Below are 10,779 nucleotides of genomic sequence, written 5' to 3'. Positions count from 1 at the left end.
AGCTTTTGCTTTAGTTTCATATATTTTCCCCTTGCTCTGCGCGATTTTTTGGATGAGGCCACCCCCCGCTGTAATTGCCGGGAAGCAGATGAAAGCGAAATTGATAGCGGGCACACACACGCCTTTGCGTATGTTGTTTGTGGTTGTTGATTGTTGGGTGGTTTGCACACGCGGTGAAAAGTGAACGTAGCCTCTGGCAAGCATATGACGGTGAGAAAAATTTCGAATAACAAAAGGTTATTTTCAAATCGCCAATGGATGAAAGTGATCGAAGTCGATCGAAAATGTATTTTTGCCCACTTTTGGCAGTTTCTCTCCGCATGAAAGCACACTCAAAATAATGTATCGATAAGCTTAGAGAATGCTGCGGAAAGTGTTTTTATTTGCTTTTATGATTTCTTTCACCTTTGAAACAATCTACATGCCCCAGCTGCGGTGTGATTAGGGATAAGAAGTAGCATGTTAAGCGTTATTAAATAATAGCAATCAAGTAAGAGATCTTACCGCAAAAGTAAACACTTCACGAACTGTACAACCTATAAACACTTCTAATCTAATGGCAATGAGCGATAAGTAGTGAGAAGGAGTTCCTCTCTGAGTGCTATTTAATTTTCTGTTCAAGAGGAAGACAATCGTTTAACCTAATTCTAAAGCCATCTTGTTGAGTAATCTGGTTGGCAAATTAAATGGGAAAATCCAACAAATGATTAAAAACTCATCACACCAACTTGAAATTACAAAAAATAAGTCCCATTTCTACTACCCATCACAGAGAGCTGTAATTGATAGTTTGCTTGGCCGGTGGGCTCGTCCGGGATTTGAACCCGGGACCTCTCGCACCCTAAGCGAAAATCATACCCCTAGACCAACGAGCCCGCTGAAAGTTGGAGTGCGTGTGCGAAACAATGCAACCAACCCCCCTATTCACCTACTGCCCAAGAATCAACGCTCCTTTTGATTGCCTTATCGCACTCACTTCACTTACATAACGGAAGGTGATATCTCATTGCTTGATTTATTTTTCCTTTTCTTATTTCTAATGCTTTACTACTGACTCCCCGCTGCCCTAATTAGATCAAAGCTCAATTGAATGCGAGATATGCATTGAAGTCGGTTTCAAATGACATCGCCATGAGGAAATCAAATATGATTATAACTGTTAAGAAATACTTAGGTATTGCGCAAAAGGCTGATGCAAACGCTACACAGCACGTACGTTGAGAAAGATTGTGTCTAATAGTGACCTGATTATGTTGACTATTCGAGATAAAATTAGAAAAATGGTTTAAATAATCACCACAACTTATCGGAATGGAAGTGAACTAACGTGTTGATTATTTCAACACAGAACGAGTATATCAATACAGAACGAGAGCCTAAACTCTATAATACAACCTGACCGTACCATTGAAGAAATTGAATTTTTTTAATGTAGGTATTTACTATATTTTGAATATGAAATACATATGTGACATATAAAATTCCTATTTTTCCAACAAAAAATTGTGCAGTTATGTTGTTTATTCGAATATTTTTAGGATTATTCCCACTTGTCTAGTATTATTTTATCACAAATTAAATCAATATAGAATCTTTTAAAGGACAAATCTTTGAAATTTTTGGAACTCACTTTTATCGTTCCATTTTATCCGAATTTTGAAATTTACAAAAATGAACAAAAATGAACAAAATTAAAAAATTTAAAACACATTAAAGAGGCAAATTATTGTATTATTTAAAACAACTTTAAATGTAATTGGATTACTCGGTCAGTGATTATTTCTTTACGCACGGGGTGATTAAGAAGATCAATTGGTTAGAAATATATAATAATAATAATGATTTATTGTTTTGAATTTAGTATAAATTGTTATTCAACAAATGCCATCAGGAACAGGAAACGTACCAGGAGGAAATGCCTTGTGAAAGTTGTACGCTTCAGCCTTTTGACGCTGACAATACGGCTACATAAATAAATATAAATAAGTAAATAAAAATGCCATTCAATCAATTATTACTCCATCATTTCTGAGAAATCGATAAATGGAAGATTGAAATTTGAAGAGATGTTTTATTAATAGCTATTAAAAATAAATAAAATATTAAAAGGATATTACTAAAGTGAAAAGAATAACCCTTGACTTTCATTTGAATAGTTTTTGTAGCATTTATTTCTAATAGCAGCAACTAAACTGTTTTATAGTAGAACTGATTTTCTAAATCATTTTTGAATGTGTTGAATAGAATGATAAGTTTCAGATAAGTTCATTTCATTTTCAGATTTATTAATTAAAAAACGTTCCCCTATACAGTACCATTGTATACGATCACCCGACCCATTTCTGTATTTATCGCCGTTTCACTACAAACGTTCTAATCTCCATCGGTTGCAGTTCGATATCAAAGTCCGTGCTGTCCTGCGGAACATGTTCAACCTGCTGCTTTGGATTAATTTCATTAGCTGAAGACTCTGCACTGAATTGCAATCGTTGGGAGTCCATCTTCCACTGGTTTGCTGCGAGTGTAGTTTCATGGATACTTTCGATGTTCAACGCAAACAAAACGTTGCGAACATTAATGCGAACGACTTGGGAATATACTGGATCTTCGTTCTTCTCGAACAGATGTTCAAACCGTACTAGCACCGTTCCATCCTTCCATGGCTCGAGTGTGAGTAGATTCACGTTCGCTGGTAACTGCTGTGCGATAGCCGAGTATATGTTGCGGAAGTTCGAAAGGTAATCGTCATAGGTCAACAAATTATCAACGGGAGTGACGAATGGCCAACTGGGTAGTAGAACTTTGTTTTGCAGGAATCGTTCCTTTGCCTGCAGCGTAGGGCTGGCGTCTTTTTGAGACGAGCCAAAGAAGAGCCAATGCTTTCCCCGTGCTACGAGTCCTGTCCCATATTGCGTTTCATTCAGAGCTTCTCCTACACCGAATGCATCATCACGAAGCAATCGACGATGGACCATCAACTCTAGCTGTCCATCTACTAGGCTGGATCCTCCCTGTGCGCGATCGTTCAGCACAGCCAATCGGGATTGATCATCTTCAATGGCAATCTTTGCAGTTATTGGGTAGTAGTTTCCAGATACAGGTTCAACGAGATCCAATTCCCATGTTTCTCGATAGTTTCGTACACGGCGAAGCATTTCTCGTCCATTTGAATCCGTATAGAACGCACCATCGCTCTTGATGTCAGACTCAAACCGAGAGATGATTTCCTTGCCAATAACATCGTCGATCGGAATTGGCCCCACTAGCCATTCCAGCTCCACATGCTCTTGACCTGCATACACTCGGATCACCTGACTGATCCACTCGTTGAATATCTGATGCACTTCCTGTACAAGATCGCTCTTCACTACCTGTATCTCAACCACGTCGGTTACAGTTTTCTCCGTTCCGTTTGGTCGGAAGATGTACGCTCCGGAGGATCTGTTGCGGAACTCCTCATTATTTCCCAATGCTCCGTCGTAGTACAGGAAGTTTTGCTTCAGAGCATGTGTTTCGCCATGGATCGATATCATGTTCATGAATCCGTTCTCGTCGAAGTGTACCGTCAGATGCTCATTGCCGATGCTCACATTATCCTCTTGACGCATTTCGGCAGTGGACAAAGATTTCTTGGACTCATCCTTTGAGACATAATACGACTTGTAGCCCACCGGAGCGACTTGTTCACCCTGGAACACAAGCTCATGAGTAGCCTCGCTTTCGCGGAAGGGAAGATCGGTCACTGAGCTTGGAATCGGAATCAAGGTGGATGCAACTGTTTGTCCTCGATCATTTCGTACCAGATAATGTCCTTCCTTTACCGGGAGGCGGACAAAGTCGTTCGAGCTGTGTCCCAGAGGATTGTACAACAACACCAAAATGTTATCCGAGTTCTCGGTCATTACACAAGCACTGATGTTCGCCTGCTTGCAGTATCCCCAATCGAACTTCAAGGTGTCCCGTTCTCCAGCCAGTTGGTTCAGTGCCGACCTGGTATTGACACTGCAAGCCTCGAAACCCTCGTACAGCATGCGTGCATAGTCGTCAGCAACATGTTGCTTCTCGGTACCAGTGATCGCGTCGTGATGCTGCATCACTCCCATCACATCCCGAAGAGCAGTCAGGTGAGCTTCGTAGAACGTTTCCTTCGTTGGTGCAATGGTCGACAGTTGCTTGCAAACCTGCAGGAAATGATTTCCTTCCCGTTCGTAACGCTTCTGGGTAGGTCTGGATGTAAAGTAGCCCGTCCAGAACGAATGATAATCCGACTCGTAAGGGAAGAAATCGTCGGACTTTGTGGGTAATTCAACATTTGCAGCATGGACCGCTTTAACGTAGCAGGAAGGAGTCGAGTAGAATGCGTTTATCTTCGATCCCTCAGACTGACGTGCATTAGTGTACCTAGGAATAAAATGCTTAATGAAGTATGTATATCATTTGTGGCAATTCACATTAAAATTACGTACTTGATAAGTTTGTCCATATTTTTGAAGTTCATCACGGCGTTCATGTAATTGAAATCATCACCCATCGTAAGGATCAAATTGTTCGTTCGATAAGATTCGGCCATCTTCTCCAACCAGGTGATAAATGTGTCAATCTATAAAAAAAGATTAAAAAGCTTATTTCAAGTGATGAAATGTTTTATCTCTATCAAAAAAAGCTTGGATAATGAAACACGTACCTTGGTTTTTATGTTGTAATCAGTACTCTGGTGATCATCAATCATCGGATCGTCGTTACAGAGCACATCGAAACAGTAACCCGGCGGTGCAGAGTAATGATTGTACAGTACGCTAGTAAACAGTTCGTTCTCCTCCAAATTGCTACTAGTGTACCAGATCATTTCAGGTGTTTTCTTCTGCATACGATTATTTTTGTCCTGGTAGTCGAGTCGAGCGAAAAACAAACCATCGTAGCCCATCTGTGCGAACAGAGACGCCTGTTCACGGGAGTGGCCGAATGGATCAATCTGCCATCCAATTCGTGGACGTCCACACTCTCCAAACGTATCGTTCAAGAACCGCAAACCCCAGGTAAACTGATCAACAACACTGTGGTAGTGAACGGCCGCCTCATCGTTCATGCTCCAGGCACCACCGACAAATTCTAGACGACCTTCCTCTACCAACATGTGTACCTGCTGTTGCATCTCCGGTGTCTGTTCCATGTACCACCTCTGGAGGAAGGCCGACTCTACGTAGATGAAGCGACGTTTCGGATCTTTCAGTAGTTCGTGCACAACCGAATCGAGAATATATTGCACTCCCGCTTTCTGAATGTTGTTACGGCCTAGGAAATTGAACATACGTGAATCTATCTGCTACTGTTTGCGAGAAAAACATTTAGATGTAGAATACATACTTCCATAGTAATACTGATCGACCGTCTTAAGCCAACCGACATCATCGTGGCTGTGTGGAACTAGGTGAACGTTGATCATTCCCTCCTTCGGAGCCGGACATCCCTGTAATATAGACAGCAGTATGTTTAATATGCCATCACAGATTAAGCAAATGATTTCTATTTAGCCTTACGCACCTCATAACCACAACCATGGTGCTTCCAGTGATCACTCTTCTGCCAGGTGGGGTTTGCATTCACAGCAGAAACAATGCAACAAACAATCAACAAAACCAACACTGAGCACTGGTTTGCCATCGTGAGCACTACTAACTCACTTGGCTATGGGAAATGTGGTACACACCAGGCACCAAGCCGAAACCGTTGAATGAAAAAATACTTAGAGTCAAGCCACTACGAACACACCAACTGGACAGTTGCTGGCCGTTTGCTGTCGGCTTTTGTTCGGCTTAATTTATAAAGCATAACCGGTGGAGTCGTTATCGCTCCGCGTTACGCTTCTAGAATAACATAAACAAAAGACTCAAACGCACACAGAGACGCTGCTGGTGCTGAAATTGAGCCTCAATTCATTTCGAGTCCCGGCGATTGTAGTGTTGTAGCGTGATAGAGAAACCGTAATTGACAGCGACACCCCGCCGAGCTCTCTAATCAGAGCTGCTACCTAGGACAAGATAGCGTGTGCACTGATAGTCAGTAAACTGTTGAGATGTGCCGGATTGGAAGATGATTGAACGGTCTTAGCATACAGATGTCAGCTATGTGGATATTTTGGGACACAAACCTGTCAACTGCACGAATCTCTCGAATGGTAAAGTCATTGAGGTTGTTTTGGGGAGGAATGAATTAACATATTGTATTGCACAGAACATGGTATATCGTTCCTATTTTCACTTATCAGAATGTTTTGATAATAAGGTAAATTATGCAAGATCCTTTGATTCAATAACAAGCTCATGTTTGTTATTGAATCAAAAACCTAAAAGAGACAAAGAAAAGATACAAGACAGAAAACATTTTTATTGTACAAGGGAAAAAATATACTACTTTTAAGAACAGAGAAATCATAACGTAATTAAAAATAATATTGCTCATTTGTGCATACTAAACCCGTAAGAAGAATTTTGGACTGGATTGGTACTCAGAAGCTGAATATCCGGTTATGTGGAAAAAAATCTTTAATAAAATCTAATATCCCTTGTGTGATATGCAAAAGAATACTAATACTAAAAAATAGATTCTTTGTAGAGTAGAACAAAAAATGTGGAAACTTATCTTCACTAGTAACGATCCATCCAACGATTTTTTTCACAAATTGCTTGTTTAAATAATATTATAAAATTCCCCATTATTCAATCGCAACCTTATCAAGCAATTTAATTTTTCCAACATCTCAAATATTCGTATAACAAGCATGAAACAAACAAAATGCAAACATATTCATTTCACATTTTCCATTTTATTCAAATATTTTGCAGTGACAGATTTTTTTTAAAATTGTGTAGTATTTTTTCTCATTTTTTCTCAAAACGAACGACAAAAGTTCTGATCTCCATCGGTTTCAGTTCAACGAGGAATTGATTGTCAAATACCTTCGGTGACACAACAACCTCTGGCTTTTGTTCCAGTCCGTAAACCATACGCTTAGAATCCTCCTTCCACTGATTTCCGGCAAGTGTAGTTTCCCGAACAGTAATACCATTTACGTTGGCGAACAAACTTTGGAAATCGATCTGGACTGGCAGCGAAAACTGTGGATCTTCATCTTTAGCGAACAAATGTTCAAATCTGATTAAAACGGTATCCTCTTTCCACGGTTCCATAGTAAGAAGATGAACATTAGGAGGCAAAGGTTTAGAAATAAATGTAAAATTGGACCCAAATTGGTTAAGATACTGATCGTAGGAAAAGTCATTGGATGGTGCAACAAATACCCATGACGGTAAATGGACCTTGTTCTGCAGGAATCGTTCCTTTGCGGCCTGGGTTGGAACAGAATCAACTTGTGCAGAAGGACCAAACACTAACCAGTGTTTTCCACGAGCAATTAAACCAGTGTTAAATTGTGTTTCATTAAGAGCTTCTCCTACGCCGAATCGATCATCACGAAGCAATCGACGATGTACCATCAACTCTAGCTGACCATCTACTAGGCTGGATCCTCCCTGTGCACGATCGTTCAGCACAGCCAATCGGGATTGATCATCTTCAATAACTATTTTGGTTGTCACTGGATAGTAGTTACCAGGAATGGGTTCTGCCAAATCCAATTCCCATGTTTCTCGATAGTTTCGTACACGGCGTAGCATTTCTCGTCCATTTGAATCCGTAAAGAACGCACCATCGTTCTTGATGTCAGACTCAAACCGAGAGATGATTTCCTTGCCAATAACATCGTCGATCGGTATTGGACCCACTAGCCATTCCAGCTCCACATGCTCTTGACCCGCATACACTCGGATCACCTGACTGATCCACTCGTTGAATATCTGATGCACTTCCTGCACAAGATCGCTCTTCACCACCTGTATCTCAACCACGTCGGTTACAGTTTTCTCGGTTCCATTTGGTCGGAAGATGTACGCTCCGGAGGATCTGTTGCGGAACTCCTCGTTGTTTCCCAATGCTCCGTCGTAGTACAGGAAGTTTTGCTTCAGAGCATGTGTTTCGCCATGGATCGATATCATGTTCATGAATCCGTTCTCGTCGAAGTGTACCGTCAGATGCTCATTGCCGATGCTCACATTATCCTCTTGACGCATCTCTGCAGAGGACGAAGATTTCTTGGACTCATCCTTTGAGACATAATACGACTTGTAGCCCACCGGAGCGACTTGTTCACCCTGGAACACAAGCTCATGAGTAGCCTCGCTTTCGCGGAAGGGAAGATCGGTCACTGAGCTTGGAATCGGAATCAAGGTGGATGCAACTGTTTGTCCTCGATCATTTCGTACCAGATAATGTCCTTCCTTTACCGGAAGGCGGACAAAGTCGTTCGAGCTGTGTCCCAGAGGATTGTACAACAACACCAAAATGTTATCCGAGTTTTCGGTCATTACACAAGCACTGATGTTCGCCTGCTTGCAGTATCCCCAATCGAACTTCAAGGTGTCGCGTTCTCCAGCCAGTTGGTTCAGTGCCGACCGGGTATTGACACTGCAAGCCTCGAAACCCTCGTACAGCATGCGTGCATAGTCGTCGGCGACATGTTGCTTCTCGGTACCGGTGATCGCATCATGATGCTGCATCACTCCCATCACATCCCGAAGAGCAGTCAGGTGAGCTTCGTAGAAGGTTTCCTTCGTTGGTGCAATGGCCGACAATTGCTTGCAAACCTGCAGGAAATGATTTCCTTCTCGTTCGTAACGCTTCTGGGTAGGTCTGGATGTAAAGTAGCCCGTCCAGAAGGCAGTAGGGTCGGAAGCGTAAGGGAAGAAATCGTCGGACTTTGTTGGCCACTCAACATGTGCTTCCTGAACAGCCTTCAAATAGCAGGAAGGAGTCGAGTAAAACACATTTACGAGCGATCCTTCCGATTGACGCGCATTTGTATATCTTTAAAGAGTATAAAGAAACATTATTTATGTTTGATTCAAACACTTACAAGCAGTAGGATTCTTCAACCTGATCAGTTTGTCCAAATTTTTGAACCACATATTTGCATCCTGGTAATGGAAGTCTTCACCCATTGTAAGAATGATATTGTTCGTCAAAAACGTTCTAGACATGTTGTGAACGGTGTCCAGAAAAAGATCCACCTGGTACGAAACATAAATGTTGAATTCCTTACCTGAAAGATTACTCTGCTTTTACCATCCACTTACCTTTTCTTTAACGTTATTATCTTTCGAATATGGCCCATCAATGATTGGATCGTCGTTACACAACACATCGAAGCAAAAACCAGGCGGTGGCGCATAAATGTAATACAGTCCGCTTGTAAATAATTCACTACTCTCCAGGCTGTCACTCGTCTTCCACATCATCTCCATCGTTTGCTTAGCGATACGGTTACTTTTGTCCTGGAAATCTAACCGACCCTGGAACAATCCATCATATCCCATCTGAACGAACAGTGATCCCTGCTCGCGCGAGTGTCCGAATGGATCAATCTGCCAGCCTGCCCTGGGACGTCCGCACTCCCCAAATGTGTCGTTCAAAAATCGTAAGCCCCAGGTAAACTGATCGATAACACTTTGATAATGTACGGAAGCCTCATCGTTCATACTCCAGGCACCGCCGATGAACTCTAACCGTCCTTCATCTACTAGATTTTTGACGATTTCTCGCATCTCCTGATTCTGCTCGGTGTACCATTTTTGCATGAAAGCAGATTCTACAAATATGAACCTACGCGTCGAATCCTTTAGTAACTCTTGTATCACCGAATCCAGAATATACTGCACGCCCGCCTTCTGAATGCTGCTTCTGCCTAGTGAATACAAAAGAAAGAAAGGCACCCCTTATGCTCAGATATTCTATTTCACATTCCATCTAACGGTTACACTCACTTCCGTAGTAGTATTGATCGACGGTTTTAAGCCAACCGACATCATCGTGCGTATGAGCAACCAGGTGTACATTAAGCATATTTTCCTTTACGATCGGACAACCCTATCGTAATATACCAAAGCAAATGGTAACTATCACTTCATCGATCACTCGATCGCACCCACTTTCGCTTATTTTTTTGTTGTTTGTTTTTTTTTCTCACCTCATAGCCACACTGTGCTGTATGCTGGGAGATGAAGGATTCCTTGGAACCGGTCGGGTTTGCCCCGATGCCGACCAGCAAACATTGCACCACCAGCAACAGGAAAATCTTGTTCCTGTTTTCCATCGCGCAATGCTAATGTAAGCCGCGTTCGTCGTTTAACTCAATTGAAGCCCCTCGGAGGTTCACAGTTGACTGACAAATGGTTGCGAGAATGATGTTAGTTTGGTTTTCAACGGCTATCACAAAGGTGGCCATATTTATGGAGTGTGCCAGTTATGCTTCTTATCATGTTCGGGCACACGTAGAATTTGCGATAGAGAGAATAATCGTCTGACAGCCGTCTATCAGTGGTACAGACTGATAGATGCTCGCTTATGCACCTAAAAATAAATCAAGTGTTGAAATAAAATGATTTCTATACCTAATTATCAAAACAACCAGATAAGCGTGTTATGTTGCCATTTACCAACAATGCAAAAAAAATCCCTTACAGATATAAGATAACAAGGACGGATTAAACCTAGCATGCCTCTGATTACAAGTTTCCGTGGTGTAGTGGTTATCACATCCGCCTAACACGCGGAAGGCCCCCGGTTCGATCCCGGGCGGAAACAGGCAATTGTATTTTTAGATTTCTGTTTCTATTGTACGATTTTATGCTTTTTTTGTCATGGCAAATATTTTTGCTTTAACTAAAT

The 10,779-nt window shown here is 41.7% G+C and overlaps 1 protein-coding gene and 2 non-coding genes across 9 annotated transcripts; 1 reads left to right on the top strand and 2 right to left on the bottom strand.

Moving 5' to 3' along the window:
* Window positions 1–803: 803 nt before the first annotated feature.
* On the bottom strand, window positions 804–875 carry Trnap-agg (transfer RNA proline (anticodon AGG)). Its single transcript has one exon. It is a non-coding gene; the product is annotated as a tRNA-Pro (tRNA).
* Window positions 876–2,264: 1,389 nt separating this feature from the next.
* Window positions 2,265–10,319, bottom strand: LOC125765547 (lysosomal alpha-mannosidase-like). 7 transcript variants are annotated; one of them, XM_049430827.1, is made up of 6 exons: window positions 10,079–10,319; window positions 9,876–9,978; window positions 9,189–9,796; window positions 8,989–9,122; window positions 7,890–8,919; window positions 2,265–3,371 (listed from the first exon to the last, which is right to left on the bottom strand). In XM_049430827.1, exons 1-6 carry the CDS (start codon window positions 10,202–10,204, stop codon window positions 2,349–2,351), a joined length of 3,024 nt encoding a protein of 1,007 aa, XP_049286784.1. In that variant the 5' UTR covers window positions 10,205–10,319; the 3' UTR covers window positions 2,265–2,348. The 7 variants fall into 7 exon arrangements, with proteins under 7 accessions (XP_049286784.1, XP_049286781.1, XP_049286785.1 ...); XM_049430824.1 differs by having other exon boundaries at window positions 2,265–3,292; window positions 7,811–8,919; window positions 10,079–10,317; XM_049430828.1 differs by having other exon boundaries at window positions 2,265–3,954; window positions 8,473–8,919; window positions 10,079–10,314.
* Window positions 10,320–10,622: 303 nt separating this feature from the next.
* Trnav-aac (transfer RNA valine (anticodon AAC)) lies at window positions 10,623–10,695 on the top strand. Its single transcript has one exon. It is a non-coding gene; the product is annotated as a tRNA-Val (tRNA).
* Window positions 10,696–10,779: the final 84 nt, after the last annotated feature.

The sequence above is a fragment of the Anopheles funestus genome, chromosome 2RL, assembly GCF_943734845.2.
Source record: "Anopheles funestus chromosome 2RL, idAnoFuneDA-416_04, whole genome shotgun sequence".
NCBI lineage: Eukaryota > Metazoa > Arthropoda > Insecta > Diptera > Culicidae > Anopheles > Anopheles funestus.
This window is presented reverse-complemented; position numbering and strand designations above follow the sequence as displayed.

Excerpts from the sequence above, each read along its gene's own strand:
- LOC125765547 (XM_049430827.1), bottom strand. The coding sequence starts at position 10,204 with ATGGAAAACAGGAACAAGATTTTCCTGTTGCTGGTGGTGCAATGTTTG. Across the intron at positions 9,979-10,078 it reads CAGCACAGTGTGGCTATGAG|GGTTGTCCGATCGTAAAGGA; the intron begins GTGAGAAAAAAA and ends ATATTACGATAG. Across the intron at positions 8,920-8,988 it reads AATTTGGACAAACTGATCAG|ATATACAAATGCGCGTCAAT; the intron begins GTTGAAGAATCC and ends TACTCTTTAAAG.